The 24,106-nt window shown below is 53.6% G+C and overlaps 2 protein-coding genes across 3 annotated transcripts; one reads left to right on the top strand and one right to left on the bottom strand.

Moving 5' to 3' along the window:
• Positions 1-260: 260 nt before the first annotated feature.
• ndufaf3 (NADH:ubiquinone oxidoreductase complex assembly factor) lies at positions 261-2,979 on the bottom strand. Its single transcript, XM_088917964.1, has 5 exons — positions 2,791-2,979; positions 2,056-2,248; positions 1,858-1,924; positions 1,619-1,719; positions 261-901 (listed from the first exon to the last, which is right to left on the bottom strand). Exons 1-5 carry the CDS (start codon positions 2,877-2,879, stop codon positions 803-805), a joined length of 549 nt encoding a protein of 182 aa, XP_088774090.1. The 5' UTR covers positions 2,880-2,979; the 3' UTR covers positions 261-802.
• An 8,618-nt stretch (positions 2,980-11,597) lies between these two features.
• On the top strand, positions 11,598-21,362 carry dalrd3 (DALR anticodon binding domain containing 3). Of its 2 annotated transcripts, XM_088917471.1 has the most exons (13): positions 11,598-11,983; positions 12,654-12,952; positions 13,584-13,882; positions 15,013-15,071; positions 15,234-15,353; positions 15,585-15,655; positions 16,387-16,442; positions 16,565-16,647; positions 16,862-16,988; positions 17,807-17,865; positions 18,209-18,331; positions 19,000-19,068; positions 19,672-21,362. In XM_088917471.1, exons 1-13 carry the CDS (start codon positions 11,750-11,752, stop codon positions 19,789-19,791), a joined length of 1,719 nt encoding a protein of 572 aa, XP_088773597.1. In that variant the 5' UTR covers positions 11,598-11,749; the 3' UTR covers positions 19,792-21,362. The 2 variants fall into 2 exon arrangements, with proteins under 2 accessions (XP_088773597.1, XP_088773598.1); XM_088917472.1 differs by lacking the exon at positions 16,862-16,988 and having other exon boundaries at positions 11,606-11,983.
• Positions 21,363-24,106: the final 2,744 nt, after the last annotated feature.

Here is a 24,106-nt window from a genome sequence, read left to right as displayed (position 1 = left end):
CAGTCAGTACTGAGAGGGCCTCTGCTGTCAGGTACTTTTCACAGTTTCCAGCAGCTTCAGCACACACCTTTACTCAACCTTTTCTCAGCTAGTAGGAGTGACACTGTAATGGGCGGGCCCACAGTGGGGGGTGACACGATCAGGCAGGCCCTAGTGCGTGACTACTGCTGCAGCAGAAACACCCACTTTGTGCAGCTCTCTCCACACTGCTCCAGGACACAGGAGCTGAAGGCCATCCTGTGTAGTCAACACACCGGTCCTGTGAGAAAGGGATACTTTATTGGCGCTTATTAAATACACCTGTTGAACACACAGCAAACAGCTACCAAGTGACACAAGACTCTGACACACAGAGACCCTTGTGGGCGGAGTTAAGCAGGATCACAGCGACACCATGCCTGTGGGAGTGAGGGAACTGAATGTCGGCACACTTGGAAGGAGAGACACAGACAGGCCCTCTCCTGGATCTGAAGCACGGCTGTTCTCCCACGCACGCGAGAAAGACAGCAAACCACGGGCCAGCTCATCCTTCCAGCTCGTCTGCTTGCAAGTGACGGAAGTGCTTTAACAGTCCTGGTCGAACACTGAGTGGAGTTTAATACTTCGACAGTCCCCATCCTGCTCCGTGACGGGACAGGTCCGTGCGGTTGTGCTGAGCCCAAGCTGCAGGACAGCCCCAGGGGCATGATGGGCCGGTCAGAGGCCCCTCCCGCCCGGATACCTTCCTCGTGTCCCCCTGGGCGTCGCTGGCCGCATCACTTCCTGTGTGTGTGTGGAGCCCCCCCCCCCCCGCCCTCGGGCCTCAGTCCGTGTCGGTCCTGACGGTGGGAGGCGGGATCAAGCCGGCCGCCACGATCCGCCCCTCACTGCACAGGAAGTTGAAGGTGGCGCAGGCGTTGGGCTGGAGAGAGAGGGGGGGGGGGGGTAGAAAGCATGAGGTGGGGTAAAAGAAAGAGGTATTTTCATGGACTGGAGCTTCATCACAAGCCCTGATGAAGGCCTGCACTTAATTACAGCAAACAGAGTCTCCTCTTTGTCCCCATCACTATTTCAATAACCCCAAATGCACCTGTCTAGAAGCAGAACAGCGATCTGATAGATAGATAGATAATACTTTATTAATCCTGTAGGGAAATTGATGAATGTGCGTGAGGGTCAGCGGACGGCACCGAGAGCAGACCCTGCGGGGGCTGGCGTTGTGCATCCTGATTCCGCCTGTGCCCTCGGCCGATGAGATCAAGCCCGATACGCATTTATCGTCGCACGAGTCCTCATCGAAAATAAGTCTCGCGACTTGCTTCTTCAAAAAGAAGTCTTGAGTCTCTCCCAGTCTGGCCTGTTCCATCACCCCCGTTTCGCATGGCGCTGCTGGGAAGACATGCCCATCGAACCCCTGCTGTAACTGACTGTAGACACTATAGTTCCCACAGGGCTGCTGTCTCAGGATCTAGGATTAGCAGTTTAGTCCGGATGAGCAGAACAGGTCAAGTGCGATTTGTAAGATGGCAGCTTCTTCTTCAGAACAACTGCAATGCCCCACACTCCCCATCTGCCATGTGTCCCCATGCCCAGCAGCCCCTTTGCAAACTGCGTCCAGCAGCTGCCCACCCCGCCTCACCGTGTCCTGGACCTCCACCGCGATCCCCTTCCTCCTCATGAACGCCAGAATCCGGGGGTCGAGTCGCTCCACGCTGGCCCCTGTCCCCAGGACCAGGATCTCTGGGACCAGAGAGAGACGGTACTGCAGCAGTGTGACGGACACAGGGTCTTACACAGAGGTGCTGTTCTCCTGCACTGCCACACAGGGGCGATACAGACACTGTACAGGTACGACACAGTGTACTCTCTCTCTCTCACCTATCCTGGGCTCCAGCAGGTGGAACAGGGCCAGGCTCTCCTCACAGATGTCCTTGTAACTGCCCACCTACAGGGGGAGACAGAGAGAGAGGTAGTAACAGGGGAGAAACGCAGAAACAAGAAGGCAGAGAGACAGTCACGCTCTGAGCGGTTCAGTAAACACTCTCACACACACACACTCTTCCTACAGACACTGACATTCCACTGCAGGATGGCAGGGGGCAGCAGAGCACAGGGTCCGAGCACTCGGTTCCCGTCCACCAGGAACCCCCGGGGGCTGTAGCTCTGGATCAGAGCCGCACCCCCTTCCTTTTGCAGAACCGACACCGAGGTCCGCTGGTACAGCTCATCATCGCTGGGGGTCAACCTGTGAGAGCGGCTGAGGGGGGGGCTGAGAGACACGGGGAGAAAACAGAGGGAGAGGAGAGAGAGAAAGGAAGGCGTGATGGAAAGGAGAGATGAGAGGGGAGAGAGAAACAGCACAAGAACAAAGAAGCCGTCAGTTATAATACTGAGAAAGTCTGATAACCCAATAGAACGTGCCAAAATTCAGGAGTCAAAAATACTAAAAAAAAAAATTCTATACTGTAATTGCACACAGACCTCCAGCTTAACAAAATCCGCGTTCGGGCAGCTCGTTTCAGATTTTGATCCCCAAAAGCGATGAAGAGATCTCCTACGGCATGAGATCCTTTTACAATACCGGGAACATTTCAGCCGAACTCACTCAGAACTTTAACAACCTAATCAATAACCAAGGTCTGTCCCGCACAGGAGCTTAGAAATCCTTCTGGAGGCTCACCTGATCCCTCCAGGCGCAGAACGAATGTGAGCGGTAACAGGACGCGAAACGAAGGTCAAACAGGGTTAGAAAAGCGCATTTTTAGTGTTACTACACAAGCGCAGACGCACACCGCGATAGGAGCGTCTCACCTTGTGGTAGCGGGCAGCGCCGCCCGTCCAAGCCGAAGACCGAGCGCCGAACCGCGGGACAGCAGCCGAACGCACCCCGCCAGCGCCATGCCTCCTCCAGCACGGAACCGCACGACAGCCGAGGAGGCCGGAGGGAGGAGATTTACTGCGGCACACAGTGCAGGGGGCCAGCGGAAGAGACGGAGGGCCGATAGGAAGGTGGAGGAGCGTCGACGTTAAAGTTAAGCGGTTGGTGCTGCCCCCTACCGGCACGAAAATGAACTCGCCTTCGCTAAAATAATACGGGCTCTCCTTTGAGCACCGAAGACAGATCGCCTCGTCCTAAATAATATCGCTGTGTGGTTTGTGTTAATAATAATAATAATAATAATAATAATAATAATTGCTTACACTTATATAGCGCTTTGCAGGTAATGGGGACTCCTCTCCACCACCACCAATGTGCAGCCCCACCTGGAGTTCTTCCTAAAGGAACGTTTTCTAAAACTAATAGCAAAATTACCAACACGAATGTTCTTAATGTTCAGCTTCTGTCCCACTGCAGGGCCTCTGACTCCATACACATCTACACTACCATGTTTATTTTCTCACTACTACATATTGATTGTTCCTGGTGTTACTATTTATTATGTCTGTACTGTACTGTCGACACTGTGTGGTGTTGTCTGTTGTACTGTGTGTGTCCCGAGAGATCAACGCGATTAAGAATTCTAATGTACGTGTAAATACGACAATAATCAACTCCACCACTCTTATCAATAACGCCCCATGTGATGTCCCCAAGTCAGGAAATGCAAATACCACAGAAGTGTATCACGACATTGTTCACTGAGACTGCAGGTTTCTCATCATTCGCTTAAAAGCTTTATAAGAAACAATATCGTATAATCTTACTGCTCCTTGAATATTTTTCTGGAGATACAGTTTAAAAGCTGATAAACAATTTTGCTACAGCTTTATTTTTACTTAAAAATAATACCGGTCAGACATGTTTACAGTAATTACTCATTTGAATTAGGCAAAAGCACACGACTGACTAGTTTCTCAAATTGCTTTTAATCTAGTATATATCAGGTGAATTAGTTAACAGCGGTTAGTTAAACTAGACCAAAAAGAACATGAAACAAATATAGAGGTGTAGAGGTTTAAGTTCACGAGTGTGCGCAGTGTAGAAGTGTAAGTTCACGAGTGTGCACAGTATAGGGGTGTAAGTTCATGAGTGTGCCCAGTGAAGAGGTGTAAGTTCACGAGTGTGTGCAGTATAGGGGTGTAAGTTCGTCAGTGTGCGCAGTGAAGAGGTGTAAGTTCACGAGTGTGTGCAGTATAGGGGTGTAAGTTCACGAGTGTGTGCAGTGTAGAAGTGTAAGTTCACGAGTGTGCCCAGTGTAGAAGTGTAAGTTCACAAGTGTGCGCAGTACAGGGGTGTAAGTTCGTCAGTGTGCGCAGTGAAGAGGTGTAAGTTCACGAGTGTGTGCAGTGTAGAAGTGTAAGTTCACGAGTGTGCCCAGTGTAGAAGTGTAAGTTCACAAGTGTGCGCAGTTCAGGGGTGTAAGTTTGTCAGTGTGCGCAGTGAAGAGGTGTAAGTGTAGGTGTGGGAGTGTTCCTGGAGCAGCTGTTGGTGTGTGCCCCACTTGACCAGTGTGAGTAAACAGGCTCTTCCAGTCTCTCTTCCCTCTTCTGTCGAAAGCAGAAGTGAGTGGCAAGGTGCCAAGGGGAACAGGGAGAGAGAGACATGGCCTGCCTGGCACACAGCGCCACGGAGCTGGTGAGGCTGCAGCACAAAGCAGAGTCCTGGCAGAGGGGGGCAGCGGGTCCTGTACTGACCGCTGTGAGAAGGTTTAGGTGAAGCTGGTGAGGCGTGCAGGATGGTACATCAGGAGAGCCCCTCTCAATATTCCGCTTGCAGAATTGTGCAGATCCTCCGTCACTAGTTTGCCTTTCCAAGCTCAGCCTCTCCCTCGGGCCGTGATCAGCGCTGGCCTGGGTGGGGGCAGGTGGGCATCATTTGTGTCGTTGACTCCTTTCCCATTAGTAAATGCTTTCAATCCTGAAGGTGCCGCAGTCCCAATGTGTCCGTTAGAAATCGTCAGCTGCTGAGGTGGAGTTCAACCAGTTCACCTCAATTAAAACGGAAATCGTTCAGGCTGAAAGACCGGGGTTTGGTGCTGTATCTTATACATAGCTGAAAGAGGACAATAAAATCCAGGTATGTTATCTATATGTAAAACTCAGATCTGTACAGCATAGGAAATATGTACTACAGACAGACAGCAGAACCACAGAGATCCAGAACCATAGACAGAGAGCAGAACCACAGACAGACACCCAGAACCGCAGGCATATAGACTGAACCCCAGGCCATTAATTTCCTAGGTCTGGTCACTGTCCTGTACACTGATTGACTCTCACAGTACTGACCACTGCCCGCTACACTGAGTGACTCTCTCTCACAGTACTGACCACTGCCCATTACACTGAGTGACTCTCTCTCACAGTACTGACCACTGCCCATTACACTGAGTGACCGTCTCACTGTACTGACCACTGTTTATTACACTGAGTGACTCTCTCACAGTCACAGTGACTTACTCTCTCTCACTGTACTGACCACTGCCCATTACACTGAGTGACTCTCTCTCACAGTACTGACCACTGCCCATTACATTGAGTGACCCTCTCAAAGACTGACCACTGCCCGTTATACTGAGTGACTCTCTCTCACAGTACTGACCACTGCCCATTACACTGAGTGACCGTCTCACTGTACTGACCACTGTTTATTACACTGAGTGACTCTCTCACAGTCACAGTGACTTACTCTCTTTCACTGTACTGACCACTGCCCATTACACTGAGTGACTCTCTCTCACAGTACTGACCACTGCCCATTACACTGAGTGACCGTCTCACTGTACTGACCACTGTTTATTACACTGAGTGACTCTCTCACAGTCACAGTGACTTACTCTCTTTCACTGTACTGACCACTGCCCATTACACTGAGTGACTCTCTCTCACAGTACTGACCACTGCCCATTACACTGAGTGACCGTCTCACTGTACTGACCACTGTTTATTACACTGAGTGACTCTCTCACAGTCACAGTGACTTACTCTCTTTCACTGTACTGACCACTGCCCATTACACTGAGTGACTCTCTCTCACAGTACTGACCACTGCCCATTACACTGAGTGACCATCTCACAGTACTGACCACTGGCTGTTACACTGAGCGACCGTCTCACAGTACTGACCACTGGCTGTTATACTGAGTGACCGTCTCACAGTACTGACCACTGGCTGTTACACTGAGTGACCGTCTCACAGTACTGACCACTGGCTATTACACTGAGTGACCGTCTCACAGTACTGACCACTGGCTGTTACACTGAGCGACCGTCTCACAGTACTGACCACTGGCTGTTACACTGCCCCGCAGTGCTGATAACTGTCAAGTTGTAAGAAGTTTCCACCTGCCTCCTAGATTTCTGCTGCCCGAATACAGCAGGGAATTATAGTGCATGACAGAGGTCAGATCTGGAGTCAACATTATCACGACATCATATTTTCTCTTCTGCTACGGATGCAATGTGCAAGAGTCATCAGAATGTGTGGATGTCAAGTTCAAAGTGTTAAAATTGCCCGACGTGTAAGGTGAACCTTGTCTCCGGTCCTGTGCAGTCTGGCTCCAAGCCGCAGGTGGCAGTTGCAGAAGCAGCTCGATGGATGTTCTGGATCACTGGGCCGAGACTAACAGCTGGTCCACAGGGGCCTCAGTCACGGCGGTTCTGCGTCTGAATTTTCGGGGAAACCTGAAAGGCCAGGCGGAGAAACTGAAAAGCGGGATGGGTCGGACAGACATGGGATTCTGAGCGACATTTCCCAGGTGAGTATCCCACTGCTGAAACCACGGGACTTTCCAGCCTCATTCCAGCAACGTCATCTGCTCTTCCCAAGGGGAATGGGGGGGGGCGCTGATAACTGATACGGCACCCCTCCCCCAAACCCAATCTGCTACCTACAGGAGCATGCTTTTCAATCACACCCAGCTGCTGAGAACCCAAGCGTGCTCCAGCACAATGTGGCAGATTCCCTATACATCAAAATAACTGGATCAGTCATATTTTCAGGTGGTACGGTGGGAGGGCAGTGTTCAGCATTGCAGTCCTGGGGCCCTGGGTTTGATTCCCAACCTAGGGTGCCGTGTGCGTGGAGTTTGCATGTTCTCCCCATATATGTGTGTGTATGTGTGTGTGTGTGGGTGTCCTCCGGGTGCTCCAGTTACCTCACATTTCCCAAAGACATGCTGGTGGGTTAATTGGCTTCTGGGAAAACTGGCCCTGGTGTGAGTGACTGGCGTGCCACCCAGAGCGTACCTCGCCTTCCGCTCATTGCGTGGCAGGATAGGCCCCTGCGGCCCTTTCAGTGTACTGCTTAACTCACAGCTCAGGTGGCAGAGGGACATGTCCGTTCTCCATCTGGAGACTGGGAGCACCTGGTCACTTCAATGAGTGACTTGAAAGGAAAGGATCACTAATGCTGATCTCACCAGGGATGACAACATCCAAGAGCAGGGCGCTTTGTGCATGTGGGGAGGGATGTGGGGGGACAGGTTTGGCTCAGCCTGCTTGGTCAGTGGGCAGCCTCCTGGCCGCAGGACGAGGAGCTCGGACCCCATTCGGGAGTGACCCAGGGGCAGCAGCAGGGAGGAGATGGGCTGGGGGAGACGCGTGTGAAGGGAGGGGTTTGTGTTTGATATGTAGAGCTAATTTCTGTAACGACGGTGATCAGGTACAGCCGTGTGAGATTGACTTGTCCTGTTATCCCTTCCGAACTTCAAAGAATAACTTCCATTAAATATGCTTTCTAGAATAGCGAGTAGGCCTGTTTGAGGGAGAGCAAACTGGTGCTGTACTGGGCACCTCCTGGGGGTCATGACCCTGGAGGAGAGCAGGGTGCTGGCTGGGACAGAGGGGGAGAGAGGGGGACTGAGGGGACAGAGGTGGACAAGTGGAGGCAGGAGAGGTGAGAGAGCAAGAGAAGTGGAGGAGAGAGGGAGGAGGGTTGGAGCGAGGGAGGGAGGGGCAGCCAGAGAGGTTACAGAGGATCCAGTTACAGAGAAAAAGAAAGTGAAAATGACTCTCAGCCTGGCTGACAAGAGGAAGTCAGGGCTCATAAATACGGCAGGGGCTTCGCTGGGTTCCAGCACAGCGGGCGGACGGCGGAGGGGCTGACGGAGCGGGCGCACCGCGTGCCCAGAGCCGGTGAGTTGCCTTCAATCCGAGAACTGCTGTCCCCGGGGCGTCTCTCTGAGCAGTCTGCCACGGCCAGGTCTGGCTCAGCTCGGCACGCTGCTGGGGTACCACGACCCCTCGCTCTTTTGTCTGAGTGGGGGGGTTCGGGGTACACACCGCAACACAGAAACCTGAGGTACTTCATGGGGAAGAATATAGAATCCGTAACAGCCTGGAAAATCGTTTCTCATCTCAAACGAGCAATCTGCTTTCTTCGTTGGCTGAATTTTTAAAACGGTGTCCTGTCACTCTTGTATCGCTTTAAATTTAGAAAGTGTTTTCTCTGCTGCAACATGGCGTGAAATCACATTTCTCTTGTTACCTTGTTTTTATCTTTCCTTCACGTGTCCACCTCTGAATGAGACAGACTGGGAGAGAGACAGAGTGACAAAGACAGGCCGAGAGACAAAGACTGAGAGAGAGAGAATGAAGGAGAGACAAGTGAGACAAGGACTGAGAGAGCTTATTGCTGTTACTTTAGAAACACTGTGTTTTGTTGTCCACATCAGTAAAGCTTTTTGGATTTGGATTGGAGGAACAGAGTTTGGCAACATTCATTCATCACACAGGCCAGTATAGCTCATTGAATTTCAATACAGCTGTAGCCCAGTATGTGATCACCTGTCACAGCCTAAGGAACACAGAGCGCGCCTCTCTAACACTAATAATAACACCACAGAAAATAGTATTGTTGTAAATACGTGTAGTTGCTTTGTTATTGTTTTGGCAACAGTGTGATTCCTCAGACACGCCAGTGATTCTCTCTGAATGTGAACTGACAGAGGCAGAGGGAGAGAAAGAGACAGAGGATGTTACATGTGGAAAGCTTTGGCAGTGTGTTGGACATATTACATCAAAACAGATTTGAGTGGAACTGGGAGGGAGAGGGAGAGAGAGGGAAAAGGATCGAAAACTGTAATGGTAGAAGTTTTTCATTGCCCTGCTGCAGCACGAAGAGATTGTGTCTGTCCATCTTGGTTAAAGGTTATATTAGACCTGAGCAGAGCACAAGAACACAACCTGAAAAGCCGATACCACGCCAATCCTAGACTTCGCCGTCTGACAGGGCTGTCCAGCACAAGAGCTCCAGGACGGGACACAGACTCCTGTCCCATCCGGGCTTGCTGCTGTGTGGAAGTGTCTTTGGGCTCAGGAGCTCTTGGGGAACTACGGCCCCCTCTTGTCACCTGCTTGTAGTAACTTCTGCTCTTCTCATTAGCGGTCTCTCCTGCTTTCTCCCTGGCTGGTGCTGAGGTCACATGATGGCGCCCCCGCTGGCTGCGGGCAGGCCGAAGACCACCGCTCAGACACATCCTGATGATGTCAGCGTGCGGGTCGGTAACGGAACCCATAATGCAGCTGTTACCGAGACGACCCAGCTGATTGTGGGTTCCGTACCCACTCCTACGCCATGGCAACGGGCAAGCCCAGGACGACCGGGAACCAGGAGGGGGGCAGTGGGAGGCAGAGAGAGGGGGTGAGGGGCAGGAGAGGAGTGTGCGCCTGTGTGCCTGTGTGGGCTGCTTACAGTGTGTGTACAGTACTGTATGTGTGCGGGCGCGCTCCACCACAAACAGGAAGCAGGCCGTGTGGGTGTGCTAGTCAGTTACTGAAAGTGAAAGAGTCCGAAACTGGGGCTTTCCAGAACAGAGGATAGCTGGGGGAGGGGCAGAGAGAGGGAGAGAGAGACAGGAGAGGGGCAGAGAGAGGGAGAGAGGGACGGGAGAGGGGCAGAGAGAGGGAGAGAGACCAGAGAGAGGGAGAGAGACGGGAGAGGGACAGAGAGAGGGAGAGAGGGACAGGAGAGGGGCAGAGAGAGGGAGAGAGACCGGAGAGGGGCAGAGAGAAGGAGAGAGAGACGGGAGAGGGGCGAGAGAGAGAGAGAGAGAGATGGGAGAGGGGCAGAAATAGTGAGACAGACAGGAGAGGAGGGAGAGAGAGACAGGAGAGGGCAGTAAGATAGAGAGACAGGAGTGGGGGGGTATAAAGAGAGGAAGGGGGCAGAAAGAGACAGAGGGGACAGAAGGACAGAAAGAGATGGAGCAGTGTGGAGGGAAAGAGGTACGAGGGGTAACAGAGAGAGGGAGGCAGAGGCCCTGCGGAGACAGGTGTCAGCAGGAGCAGGGGAGGAGCTGCATGCAGATGTCCTGAAGGAACAGCCGCTCCTCCATGATGTCATACTGGAGGGCGTGTGCTGGTGCTCTCATTGGCTGGGAGTGATGTCACGGAGGGAGGCGGCACTCTGGAATGACACGTTTTCTCCCGGTTCGCCAGACCCACAGGAGCCATCGGGAAACTCGTGTCAGTCAAGACTGACGGCCCAGGACACCCGTCGAGGCAGAGAGAGAGCCGTAGTGTCGCTGTCCAGTCACAGCTGACCGTGCCCCCTCATACAAGGTGCTCTGAGAGTTTTTACTCGGGAGTCAGCTGGGGCTCGAGGTGGTTTAGGGTAAGGTTAGGTGAGGGGATTTGGGGAATTCTGGTCCACATTTGCTCCGATCGCTCATCTGCATGACAAACCCTTTATCACCCGTTCTCAGTGCTTGGCTGTGACCAAGTGGACAACATATTGGATTCATTGGCTGGAGAAGACACCACTAACACGATCCCCTCATTCCCAAGAATGGGAGAATCCGAATTACTACTGTCACATGAAAACACACAAACACTCACACAAAGACATACAGGGCTGGATGTGCAGCTAACTGAAGAACATAGGAGTGCCACTCAGATAATTCTGTTTTTGATGTAAACGTTTTGACATCATGGGGCGGTGCGGTGGCACTGTGGCTGAGGATCTGCACCTGTGGCTGGAAGGTTGCTGGTTCAAATCCCGCGGCCGGCAGAGGAATCCTACTCCATTGGTCCCCCAAGCAAGGCCCTTAACCCCAACTGCTCCAGGGGCGCTGTATCAATGGCTGACCCTGCGCTCTGACCCCCAGCTTCTCCCCCTGACTGTGTGTCTCATGGAGAGCAAGCTGGGGTCTGCGAAAAGACAAATTCCTAATACAAGAAATGGAATATGGCCGATAAAGTGATCTTATCTTGTGTCTTGCTACCTGTCATTGTTTTTGCAACACTGTAATTCATTCATGAAAAGTTAAAAAAGAAGTGTTAAAGAATGTTAGAGAGTGGCACAGGGAAGAGTAATTGACACAACCCAGAGACAAAGTGAGAGACACAAAAACAGGACCTACACCAAGGTCTTTGCAATGTTTGTCGAAATTGCCTTACTTCGTTAATCTCTCGTCGTGCTCTTGAACGCATTGTATGAACTTTATGACAAACACAATAAAGGATATTTAATACAAAAGTAAACACTTGTTTGGTTTTACTTTATATATATATACGCGTTATTTAAAAAAAATGATTAGAAAAAGTAGACTTTTGACAGCTTTAGCCACACACAAGATGGCGACGATGTGACTCCAGGACCAAAATGTCACGTGTCGGGATTGTTGCTCTCGGGTGAAATTCCCCCCGGAAACAACGGGTAACAACTGTAAGGTTCCACCTGGGAGTGAATTTTCAGGAGCTGGAAACGTGTACTGAAGACTATTGGGTTATTAACTGATGTAAGAAATATATATTTTTTTTTTAAAAAAGAAAGAAACGAAATGATTTATTTTTAAATTGAGAAAACGGTCGCGCTTTCGTATGCATAATGGAGGGTGCGGAGGAGTCGCCCCTTCGGATCAGCTGCACGGTCCGAGCTCTGAGCTCCGCGCTGCGGGGCGACCTGGGGGCTGACGCCGGCCCGCAGCGCTCCCCGCTCGGCCGGAGCAGCTCGGCCGGCCCGGGGGCACTCTGGTTCAAGGAGAGCAGCGCGAAAAACCTCCGCAGCAGAGATTTCTTAGCGCCGGCCGCCGTGCTGAAACAACTTTACCCCGACGGGCAGGTAAGCGGCTTCCGCGCCGGGCTGGACTCGGATGTGAGAGTTTTGTTTCGCGGGTGCTTCGCTGCCGGGCACTGACTCGTCCATCTGACGTCGGACAGGGTCCCCGGGCCCGCGACTGGACCGGACTGGACCGGACTGGACCCGCTCGCTGGGCCGCTTTTCTCACCCGCTTCACCGCGGCGTGAAGCCGACAGCGCTGAGCTCCGTGCTGCTGGGAGCGGAGGGGCGGAGGGGTGGAGTGGTAGTGGAAGAATATACAGATGGATGGATCGAGGGATCGAGGGATGGCGGGGTTTATAGAGGATAGAGGGATCGAGGGGTCTCTAGAGGATAGAGGGGTCTCTAAAGGATCGAGGAGGGATAGAGGGGTCTCTAGAGGATCGAGGAGGGATCGAGGGGTCTCTAGAGGATCGAGGGATAGAGGGGTCTCTAGAGGATAGAGGGGTCTCTAGAGGATCGAGGAGAGATAGAGGGGTCTCTAGAGGATCGAGGAGGGATCGAGGGATGGTGGGGTCTCTAGAGGATCGAGGGATGGTGGGGTCTCTAGAGGATCGAGGGGTCTCTAGAGGATCGAGGGATGGTGGGGTCTCTAGAGGATAGCGGAGGGATGGGTGCACAGGCAGACAGAGAGCCGGTGACGGGCCGCTGTTCCCCCGTGTGTGTGCCACAGGTCCCGGGGCCCGTGGTCCAGAGACTGCTGTCCCTGCAGGCGCCGGGCCTGCTCCCGCTGGGGGCGTGTGAGGCGAGTGCAGCGGGGCTGCGGGTTCGAGCTGATCGCCCCGCCGTGTTCCGGGACGTCCTGCAGCACCCCTCCCTGTACCTGGGCCCCCCCCCGGGGCAGCTGGGCAGGGGGGTGGTGCTGAACTGCCCCGTCTTGCACCCCCGGCCCTCCTCCGGCTCCCTCTCTCTCGGCCAGCTGCGCGCTGTGCTCATCACTGACCACCTGGCGGCGCTGTTTCGCAAGCAAGGGTGAGTAGTGCTGGGGGAGGGGGGGGGCGCTGACTGACTGTTGACTAGATTGATTTTTGTAGGTTTTTTTTTTGGCAGTGATGCCAGAGACACATTTTCACCTCTTTGGATGGCCAGCAGAGTTACTGTATATAACGTAAAAGCAAAACAGAGATCGAGGATCTGGAAGGGAGAGGCAGAGGCAGAAGAGGATGTGGTTACAGATGAAGGAGGACAACGAGTCAGTCCAGCTCGTTGAAATGCATGGAAAATCGGTGTCTGTGTGCGTCTCTCTGTCTCTCTGTCTCTCTCTGCGTGCGTCTCTCTCTCTCTCTGTGCGTCTCTCTCTCTCTCTGTGTGCGTCTCTCTCTTTGCGTCTCTCTCTCTCTCTCTGTCTCTCTCTGTGCGTCTCTCTCTCTGTGTGCGTCTCTCTGTCTGTGTGTGTCTCTCTCTCTCTGTCTCTCTCTGTCTCTCTCTGTCTCTCTCTGTGCGTCTCTCTGTCTCTGTGTGTGCCCTGTGATGGGCTGCCATGCTGTCCTCAAACCGTCAGAAAATGGATTGACAGAACTGATAATGAGTGATGGTAAAAGGGCAGTACACAGGCTAATATACCGAGAAGTAACCTCTGTGTCATGCTGCCTGTCTCTCTCAGGTTCAGTGTCTCCCTGTGCCCGGTCCTAGAGGAAGGAAGTGACATCATCTCATTTCTCCAACTGCTGGGAGTTGATTGGCCCACGGTGCCCATGGGGTGGACCAATCGGGAGACAGAGCAAGCGCTGTGGGAGGCTCTGCTGAAGTCCCCCTACGCTGAGCGGGCAGGAGCTGGCGACCTTGAGGCGGCATGGGGTGCCAGCAGTGAGAAAGTGGGGAGACGCATACGTGTGGACATCAGGAATGTGATCCAGGAGCAGAGGCTGCCGGGATACGATCCCAGTCTGACCACCTGCCTGGGTGAGAACACCACTGCACTCACGTCATTGGGCACTCTTGCTATATCACATTCTCTGTGCATCTTACTCAGTGACGTCACTGGACACCCTTAGCTTCACTGTACCCAACTGTCAACATCACTGGACACTCTTATCCTGTCTCACTCTCACTGTACCCCACTGTCAACATCACTGGACGCTCTTATCCTGTCTCACTCTCACTGTACCCCACTGTCAACATCACTGGACGCTCTTATCCTGTCTCACTGTCACTGTACCCCACTGTCAACATCACTGGACACTCTTATCCTGTCTCACTGTCACTGTACCCCACTGTCAACATCACTGGACACTCTTATCCTGTCTCACTCTCACTGTGCCCCACTGTCAACATCACTGGACGCTCTTATCCTGTCTCACTCTCACTGTACCCCACTGTCAACATCACTGGACGCTCTTATCCTGTCTCACTGTCACTGTACCCCACTGTCAACATCACTGGACACTCTTATCCTGTCTCACTGTCACTGTACCCCACTGTCAACATCACTGGACGCTCTTATCCTGTCTCACTCTCACTGTGCCCCACTGTCAACATCACTGGACACTCTTATCCTGTCTCACTCTCACTGTACCCCTCTGTCAACATCACTGGACGCTCTTATCCTGTCTCACTCTCACTGTACCCCTCTGTCAACATCACTGGACGCTCTTATCCTGTCTCACTCTCACTGTGCCCCACTGTCAACATCACTGGACGCTCTTATCCTGTCTCACTCTCACTGTGCCCCACTGTCAACATCACTGGACACTCTTATCCTGTCTCACTCTCACTGTACCCCACTGTCAACATCACTGGACGCTCTTATCCTGTCTCACTCTCACTGTACCCCACTGTCAACCTCACTGGACGCTCTTATCCTGTCTCACTGTCACTGTGCCCCACTGTCGCTGGATGTGCTGACGGTCTTGTTCTCCCTCTGTCACACTGTATTCACTTTTCTACCATCTGCAGTGTCACAGTGAAGCTAAGGATGAACCCGAGGGAGTTTTGTTTCCTTGTGTACGTACGCACGCACGCGACGACAGGAGCGCTGGCTTGTGTTGTGTGAGATTCTTATCCGCCCCTGTCTGTCTGTCTGTCTGTCGCAGTGCTGCAGGACAGTGTTGCGCACCTGGCCCAGCTGGAGGGGGCGCTGTCCCGCTGTCAGGTCAGTGCAGACGACGATTCTGGCGGCCTGGCCCCGCCGAGCCGGAAGATGAGCCCAAGGCCTCCTCTCTTTTGTAGCCTCGCAGGTCGATTGTTTAATCGGATGAGGTCAAGAGTGGAGCCACCAGCCTCTCATTCCTCCCCTCTCTGTCTCCCCCTGCAGGCGGCGGCGTGCACAGTCCTCCACATCGCTGGGAGTCAGGAGGAGTTCCGGCAGCAGCAGCTGGCTGTGCTGTGGCAGGCAGTGGGCCTGCGGGCTCCAGGGGGCCCAGGTGTCTATCAGGTAGGCTGGGGTGCGCAGGGATTTTAGCTACCTAGCTCAGGAACCCCCAATCCAGCCCCCAAATTCCCAGGTTTCCCTGCAAGCACCCCCATATGGAATGCTGGTTGTCAGTGAGGGGGAGTCGTCGTCGATGACATTAGTAACGGCCCTTACTGGCTGTGTCCCAGTGGAGAGGAGAAGCGATGCAGTGTCTGCACGTTATTGAGTCCACACTCAATTTCTCTATCGCAGAGACTCCTGCTCTGCGGCCCAGTAAAGACCAGCGGTTCAGACTCTGAGCTCAGCGCCTGCCAGTATCTCCAGTAAGTGCCTAATCAGGCTCCTAATGTGCCTCGCTGTCTCGGGGTGTTTGACTGTGTCTCTCTCTCTCTCGGGGTGTCTGACTATGAGCCTCGCTCTCTCTCTCTCGGGGTGTCTGACTGTGAGCCCCGCTCTCTCTCTCGGGGTGTCTGACTGTGAGCCTCGCTGTCTCGGGGTGTCTGACTGTGAGCCTCACTCTCTCTCTCTCTCTCTCGGGGTGTCTGACTGTGAGCCTCGCTGTCTCGGGGTGTCTGACTGTGAGCCTCGCTCTCTCTCTCGGGGTGTCTGACTGTGAGCCTCGCTCTCTCGGGGTGTCTGACTGTGAGCCTCACTCTCTCTCTCTCGGGGTGTCTGACTGTGAGCCTCACTCTCTCTCTCTCGGGGTGTCTGACTGTGAGCCCTGCTCTCTCTCTCGGGGTGTCTGACTGTGAGCCTCGCTGTCTCGGGGTGTCTGACTGTGAGCCTCACTCTCTCTCTCTCTCTCTCGGGGTGTCTGACTGTGAGCCTCGCTCTCTCGGGGTGTCTGACTGTGAGCCTCACTCTCTCTCTCTCGGGGTGTCTGACTGTGAGCCTCACTCTCTCTCTCTCTCTCTCTCGGGGTGTCTGACTGTGAACCTCGCTGTCTCGGGGTGTCTGACTGTGAGCCCCGCTCTCTCTCTCGGGGTGTCTGACTGTGAGCCTCGCTCTGTCTCTCTCGGGGGTCCTCAGTGTGACACTGTGCTCGTGTCTGCAGGCTGCGAGGAGCCCAGATGAGGGAGGCTTCAGAGATGAAGTATGGAGAAGTTCAAGGTGACCGACTGCTGTTTAACTCGCTGCTCTGGGGGAAGGGCATCATCACAGCGACACCAGCCCAGAGTCCCTCAGGGACGACCTCTATAGAGCTGCTCTTGTAACAGTGCTTTCATTTCCAGGCCAGGCCTGGGACGACATCATCAGGGTCATGACCTCTGCCACAGTGAAGTTTGACCTGCTGTCCTCTGCGCATCACAGTCCGGTGAGTTGTAGACATTGGCACACCGAACTGACCGACCGACACTGACCGCTCGGACAGAATGTTATTCCTCAGCCAGTTGGTGACCACACAGACTGACACTGACCGCTCGGACAGATGGACTGATGATGAAGACACGGGGCTGGAGAGAGGAGGATGAGGAGGGAGGGAAGGTGGGCAGTGCTGTGCTGACGGGCGCCGGGTGCTGTCGTGTCAGGTGACCCTGGATGTGCGGCGGGAGGCGTGTGTGTCCACGAAGGGGGGGCGCGGCGGAGTCTTCGTGCTGTATAACTGCGCCCGCCTCGCCACGCTCTTCGCCAACTACCAGCAGGCCGTGCAGCAAGGTTGGCTCCCTCCCTCAGAGTGTCATCGTCCCTCCCTCTGGCTCACTCTCGCCACGCTGCTGTCTCCAGCTCTCCTCTCGCTCCAGCGCAGTCACAACTCGAGAGCTGCGTTTGTTCAGTCTCACCCTGTCCCCTTGTCTTTCTGTCTCTCTCTAACCCTGTCCCCTTGTCTTTCTGTCTCTCTCTCTAGTCCTGTCCCCCTCTCCTTCTGTCTCTCTCTCTCTAGTCCTGTCCCCTCTCCTTCTGTCTCTCTCTCTCTAGTCCTGTCCCCCTCTCCTTCTGTCTCTCTCTCTCTAGTCCTGTCCCCTCTCCTTCTGTCTCTCTCTCTCTCTAGTCCTGTCCCCCTCTCCTTCTGTCTCTCTCTCTCTCTCTCTAGTCCTGTCCCGTCCCCCTCTCCTTCTCTCTCTCTCTCTAGTCCTGTCCCCCTCTCCTTCTGTCTCTCTCTCTCTAGTCCTGTCCCCTCTCCTTCTGTCTCTCTCTCTCTAGTCCTGTCCCCCTCTCCTTCTGTCTCTCTCTCTCTAGTCCTGTCCCCTCTCCTTCTGTCTCTCTCTCTCTAGTCCTGTCCCCCTCTCCTTCTGTCTCTCTCTCTCTAGTCCTGTCCCCTCTCCTTCTGTCTCTCTCTCTCTCTAGTCCTGTCCCCCTCTCCTTCTGTCTCTCTCTCTCTCTAGTCCTGTCCCCTCTCCTTCTGTCTCTCTCTCTCTCTAGTCCTGTCCTCTCTCCTTCTGTCTCTCTCTCTAGTCCTGTCCCCTCTCCTTTTCCTCTCAGTGTAGTGCCCCGTCTCTCTGTTTTGCCCATCTAATTCCCTGTCTCTCTCTCAGGACTCTACCCACAGATGCCTGAAGCCTCACAGCTGGATTTTACCTGCCTTAAAGAAGAGGTATGTGCCTTTCTTTCATGAAAGAACTAGGACTGCTGTGTAGCTGTGCTCAGGGTATGTATATCAGTGACATGTCAGGCACAGACAGGTGACACCATGCACTCTGTACATCATGGGCACTGAGTGGTCACAGTGGAGCATGGTACTGCCCTCTTGTGCGTCATCACAGCTGTCGGGTGTAGTTTTCTTCCCATTGTTGTTTCAGCAGGGCAGTTGGGTTTATATCTTTTTATGCAGGTTAAAAAAACAGGTGTATTTCCACACACCTGCAATCGCCCCAGTTCTCTTCCATAGAACACAGCGGCAGATCGCAGACTGATCACCGCCTGTGTTTCTCCACCAGGGGGAGTGGCTTCTGCTGTTCAATTACATCATCCCCTTCCTGGAGCTGCTGGAGCAGTCAGGACAGGCGCTGGGAGAGAGCGGGAGAGAAGCGGGGACACGGATCAGCCTGGGGACCGAGGCGGTGAGATGTGAGGGGCAGGAGGAGGGTGAAAATGAGCTTGTGAAATGACAGAAAAAGAAGGAGAACTTCACATATTGTCCTGTTGCAAGGTAACTCCTTCAGGCAAGTGCTGACACAGATTGCCTGGCAAAGGTGGGTTTAAACAGATGTGTACGGGTATCTACAGCGCATATACAGGCCTGTGGAGTTTTGTACAGCAGTGTTCAGGTGTGCTCTGATGGAGGCATGTTCAGATACACAGATATACAGGTGTGCTTTGTCTGGAATCCTGTACAAATGTTTTCACCACAAAGGTATACGCAGTGTGTTCAAGAGTGCTCACTATGGAGTTCTATGTACAGTACAGAACGGAGGTGTGTGTACAGGTTTGGTCAGTATGGAGGTGTATGTACAGGTGTGTTCAGTATGTAGGTCTGGTCAGTATGGAGGTGTGTGTACAGGTGTGTTCAGTATGTAGGTCTGGTCAGTATGGAGGTGTGTGTACAGGTGTGTTCAGTATGGAGGTCTGGTCAGTATGGAGGTGTGTGTTCAGTATGGAAGTCTGGTCAGTATGGAGGTTTGTGTACAGGTGTGTTCAGTATGGAGGTCTATGTGCACAGTATACAGGTCTGGTCAGGATGGAAGGGTGTCTGTGACTCGGACCTCGTTCTCTCATCACCTCTCTGCAGGTGTGTAAGTTCCTGGTGTCTCTCAGCATGGACTTCAGCTCCTACTACAACAGAGTCCACATCCTTGGGGTAAGTGAGGCTGGACAGCGTGTCCCACTCTGCTGCGATCTTGCTCAGCCCCTGGTCCGGCTCCTGGCTCTGCTCTGTGTGGCTTCCCCAGTCTCCGTTCGTCCATCACGGCCTTCCTTGAGCCCTCTCACTGTCCCCCTCCCCCCTGCACATCTCCAGGCAGCGTCCCATGCTGACGGGCCGGAGGAGAGAGGGTACATGTCTTGACAATCCGCACGGGCCCTGACGACGTCAACCGAGTGTAGTTTTTCAGAATGATCCCGAATCAGAGACCCCAGTTCAGAGGGAGCGAAACTACGTGAAACTGCATTTAAAAAAAAAACGAGAACAGGAGGAACTCTACCCAAAGGGTGGTGGGAGAGGGGAACAAACGGCCCAGCCATGTGGTTGAAGCCGAACCCTGGCGAGAAACAGCTGGGTGAGATTCTCAGACCCACGAGCTGCTAACAGTTGGTACTTCGTTGATCTGCTTCTCTCGTGTGTTGTCACGTTTTCAGTCTTTGCCCTGCACCCCTCCGGGGGCGAGGGGGGCGTGGCGGTGCGTATGCCCCCGGCCCCCGGCCCCTGGGGTAATTCCTTCCTCCCTCTCCTCCCCCTGTGCAGGAGCCGCGGCCTCACCTGTTCGCCCAGATGTTCTCCCGCCTCCGGCTGCTGGGCGCTGTGCAGCGGCTGTTCCACTGCGCCCTGGAGACGCTGCACGTGCCCCCCCTCCGCCAGCTGTAGGCGCAGGGCGCCCCTCCCGCCTGGGCAGTTCCAGAGAGGCCTCGGGCGTCGACTCCCGGCTCCTCCCACGTCTTTTCGGAAAAATGTTTTTTGCTAAGCTTTTCCAAGTGCTTGGAACCCCTGGGCGCAAACGGACTGGGGGTACCCCGAGAGACGATGCCAAGACGCCCAACGACTGCCGTGGGTGGGTCGGGCAGCATCGCCCGCGTTACCTTTATCTCGCCGGGCAACAGCGCCCCCCGGTGGCTGGCTGAAGGCGTGTGCGACAACCTAGCCTGTGGTCGGCGCTGACTCGGCCTGCGGAGGGCGCTGTGGAAGTGGGCAGCATCAGGAAGGACCGGTTCCGCGGCTGTGTGATGGATCGGCCCCCCCCCCCCCTGGTTCTGGAACGAGGGGCCGTAGAGGCCTTTAGCGATCGGGTGTCCGTGTGGGCGTGTGCGTGTGCGTGTGCGCGCAGTAAAATAGCCGAGAAAATTCCAGGATTTCCGACGAGATGAAGATGAAACCATGGTGTTGCACAAGCGGGAGGGTTAAAACCCCACCTGAAAAAGTGCCTAGATGAGCTGAGACAGATCCATGAGACCTGGGCGTCCGGGACAATACTGTATTACTGGGCGTCAATACTGACAATACTGGGCGTCCGGGACAATACCCCGGCGTGCTTCAGCAACCGGCCGACTGGAGGTCCTCGGATCGACGAGCAGGCTCTTGTCCTCTCGTTTATACCCTTTATACTCCTTCAACAGAGGGCCTTTCCCGGCGAAATGGGTATAAACAAAAACCTGGGAGTCTGAAACAAGCTGCCCCTTGAGGCGAGGGGACGAACACGTACACACACGGCACCAACGGCAGAGTGATTTTTTTTTTTTTGCAAGTTTTGATTTTATTGTAATTTCCAGACTTTCCCCTTGTACAGTTTTACACGATGGAGGAAGGAGACGCCCCGATCACTCCTCCCCCCCCCCCCCCCCTCCTCCATAGCCCCCAACCTCCCATCAGGTTTCTTAAAAAAAAAAAGAACACGCCATCCGGGTGAGGAAAAGACAAGTGAGGATGACGTCATACTAACTGCTCCGCCCCTTCCTGCCCTGACTCCTCCCAGAATAGTGACATCATCATATTCCCTGGGGGACGTCGTGCATGTCTGCCCGCTGTTCAGAGCAGACATGGGAGAGTAGGATATACCACTCTCTCTCTGAAACAGGGGCGCGTCGGTGACCCCTGTCGGGGCACTCCTCTCGTGCCCCTGTCTCGCTACAGCTGGAGGCAGATAGACTTTGCACTTCCATTCCAGAACTGACCCTTAATTGCTTCATTAAGTTAGGCACTGCAGGTCGCTTCCTTAACGAAGGATAGCCTGGTGCCCGGACTCCCCCGACACCCCTCTGGGCGGCGGGAACTGTGCGGAAGGGGTCAACGCTGAGAAGACAGGTTGTAATGTGGCACGACAGTACAGAGGTAAAAAAAAAAACCCGCCCATAAATGAATCTTCAAAATAGCTAAATATAAATAAATATATGTGTGTGTGTATATATATATAAAAACAAGCTTATAAAGTGGTTGTAAAGGCATTGCATGTTGTCGTTTCTAAGGGAGAAAGGAAAAAAAGGGGTGGCTTCGGGTTTTTTTTGGCAATATCGCGTCCGTCTTCATGGTGTTGGAGGGTGACACCGACCCTCCTTCCCTCCCTTCAACAAAACCCAAAGAAAACCAGAGACAAACAACTGAAGCACTGTCTGTGTATCAGCCTCTGTGTTCCTGCGCGTGAAGACCAGCAGAACACCGCCTGTCAAATTTCTGTTACTGGAGAAACGTTGCTACTGATCTGGGCACTAGGGTATCCTGATGAAACAGTGGGGTAAATGTGCCCTTGTCATCTTTACAAAATGGTTTCTCTAAACCTCTTCAAAATCCACATTCCTTGCCGTCTCCACTGTAGCTACCATCATCTTCATCTGTAAACAATAACCACAATGCTTTTTCTCTATAAAATAACACACAGCTCCCCCCCACACTCTCCTCTGGCCCCAGGAGTTGCTGAAGGGGTGAAATGGACACTCTGAAACAAGCCCAATGTGATGGATACATAAAAAGACAGGTGACAGATAGACAGGTTGGTAGACAGAAGTTCAGGTCTAGCAGCTATAGCAATCTAGAAAAACATTCAGATGTAAACATTGAGTTACCTGGGCAGCACTGACCGATAGAGAGACAGATAAGATAGACGCAGTGAATTCTGGGTATGCATATTAATTAGCCCCTCCCCCACCACCACCACCACCATATCACAATGCCCACGTCCAGTGTGTGGATACAAACAAAGCAAGAAGCCTAGCCTTGCAAAGGTACCCTGGAGAGATCTGCCTGTGTCTCTGGTCACAGCGAGATAAGCCACACTGATGAGCCCTTATAAGGTCAAAACAGCTGTCCGAGGCTGCTAACGCTGAGGCAATACTAATTAATATCAATATCCGTCATTCGTCACGCCTGCTTGCTGTTCAGAAGCTGACAGATCGCTGCGAGCCAGGATAGCTGCACGGTGGCAACAGTTTGCAGAGGTACCCAGAGTACCCCATCACCACCCCAGCACAGCTCTGCTCTTGTCCAGCTCCCGGTTCCCAGTTCAGCTGGACCGGTCCGACGAGCTCCGCTCCTCCCCGCGGGCTTGAGTCCGCTCGGCAGGGGTTCGAGGTACCGAGGGCTCGCAGGGAAGCGGGAGGCTGAACCGGGCTGAATTCGAGGACGTGTGGGGGGGGGGGAAAAGTCTGGTTATGCGTCTTAAGGGCGTGAGATGACATCATTCCAGAGGCAGCTCCTCCCCCCATCCTGCACCTACAGGAAGCGACGGAGTGGATCTTGCGGGGCCAGGAACGCGTGTCGAGCGTCTGTCGTCCTCCGAGCCGGGCAGAGAACCAGGGCCTCACCTCCCAGACCTCATCCACCCCCCCCCACACCTGCACGCTCCCTCCCCCTGCTGGAAGAGGCAGGAGGCTCCCCTCTCTCTCTCTGTCTTTGTCCTCTGCCAGGAGCGCTTTAAAAACAACACGATAGAAATATTCTCTCTGATGAAAAAGATACAAAATGTATAAAAAAAGTTGCTTGCATTTAATTATTTTTACTTCTTCGCCTCCACGTTGGTGTGGTTCTTGTGCGAGCGTGTATTTTCTCTGTCCTGTTTGCAAATCTTCTGCTGAGCCAGTTCATCCATGTCGCCGTGGCGATTTCGCGGTGCGGATACGGTGTATTGTAGCCAGCCGGGCTGTGCCACGATGCCAGCCTGAGTCTCTCTCTCTCTCGCTCCCCTCTGACGAGGCGCAACCACAGTCGCCAGTCTTACCCCCCACCCCCACCCCCTGCGCCTGGCCTGGCCTGGCCTGGCCGCACTGCTCCTGCAGGCAAAGTCCTCCCGTATCCCACGGTGCCGCAGCGGCCTGTCGGGAGCTGACTGCTCCTGTCCTGCCAGGGACAGCGGGGAGCCACAGACACACTGCACTGTGGGAAGCTGGGGGTGTCATCAGGACTGTCCTTCGCTTCGAGCAACTCTGTGAAAAAAAAAAGGGCGGGGCTGGGCTTAAAATCAGAGAGGTGGTGGAGAAAGGTCACACGCACGAGCACATTATTACACACGCCCTCGGCCACAAACACACTCGGCTAGAGAAGAGAGCGAACAAGGACCTGGAGGAGAGAGGTGAAGCTGTTTCAGGGACTGTGGCAGCTCTGGTGCTACTACTGTGGCGTCAACACCCCGACATTGTCTCAGTCTTGGGGGTGTGGCAAACGTACCAACAGTACCATGCATTAGTGCAGCCTCGTTCAGAAAAGTGTGTACGGTTTTGTTCACCACATTGCAAAACTGAGTGAAGGAATCAGTCTAGAGAAGATCAGCCAGACAGAGTTTTGGGACGGAACATCCTGTACTGCTGAACAGTGAAGATGACATTATAGGACTATTTAAAAAATATCCTCAAAGGCCCCAACAAAGTCAACTTCTTCAGAATGAACATTGAAACACGAGCCAGACGACGCCGGGGTGCGGAAACTACAGGGAGGAGCGTTTCAAAACGGAGAACAGGAGGCACTTCTTTACACAAAGGGTGGTGGGAGTGTGGAACAGGCTACCCAGCATTGGGGGTTGAAGCCCTGGCTTCTCTCAAAACATTAGTAGGGTGAGACCCTAGGATCAACTGACTGCTCACTGCTCAACGTGGGCTGGATGGTGCTGAACGGCCACCTCTCCTCCAAAAAGGAGCTTCCTTCTGGACTTGCGGTCTCACATTCGCCAATCGCACATGCGGTTCGCCTGCCCGTCTGCATT

This window comes from Atractosteus spatula, chromosome 5 (genome assembly GCF_055471065.1).
Source record: "Atractosteus spatula isolate fAtrSpa1 chromosome 5, fAtrSpa1.hap1, whole genome shotgun sequence".
NCBI lineage: Eukaryota > Metazoa > Chordata > Actinopteri > Semionotiformes > Lepisosteidae > Atractosteus > Atractosteus spatula.
Note: the sequence above shows the minus strand (reverse complement) of the source record. Positions and strands in the feature narration are given on the sequence as shown.

Excerpts from the sequence above, each read along its gene's own strand:
- ndufaf3 (XM_088917964.1), bottom strand. The coding sequence starts at position 2,879 with ATGGCGCTGGCGGGGTGCGTTCGGCTGCTGTCCCGCGGTTCGGCGCTC. Across the intron at positions 2,249-2,790 it reads GCGCTGCCCGCTACCACAAG|CCCCCCCCTCAGCCGCTCTC; the intron begins GTGAGACGCTCC and ends CGTGTCTCTCAG. Across the intron at positions 1,925-2,055 it reads CTGCCATCCTGCAGTGGAAT|GTGGGCAGTTACAAGGACAT; the intron begins GTCAGTGTCTGT and ends CTCCCCCTGTAG.
- dalrd3 (XM_088917471.1), top strand. The coding sequence starts at position 11,750 with ATGGAGGGTGCGGAGGAGTCGCCCCTTCGGATCAGCTGCACGGTCCGA. Across the intron at positions 15,072-15,233 it reads GGGCGCTGTCCCGCTGTCAG|GCGGCGGCGTGCACAGTCCT; the intron begins GTCAGTGCAGAC and ends CTCCCCCTGCAG. Across the intron at positions 15,656-16,386 it reads AGCGCCTGCCAGTATCTCCA|GCTGCGAGGAGCCCAGATGA; the intron begins GTAAGTGCCTAA and ends TCGTGTCTGCAG.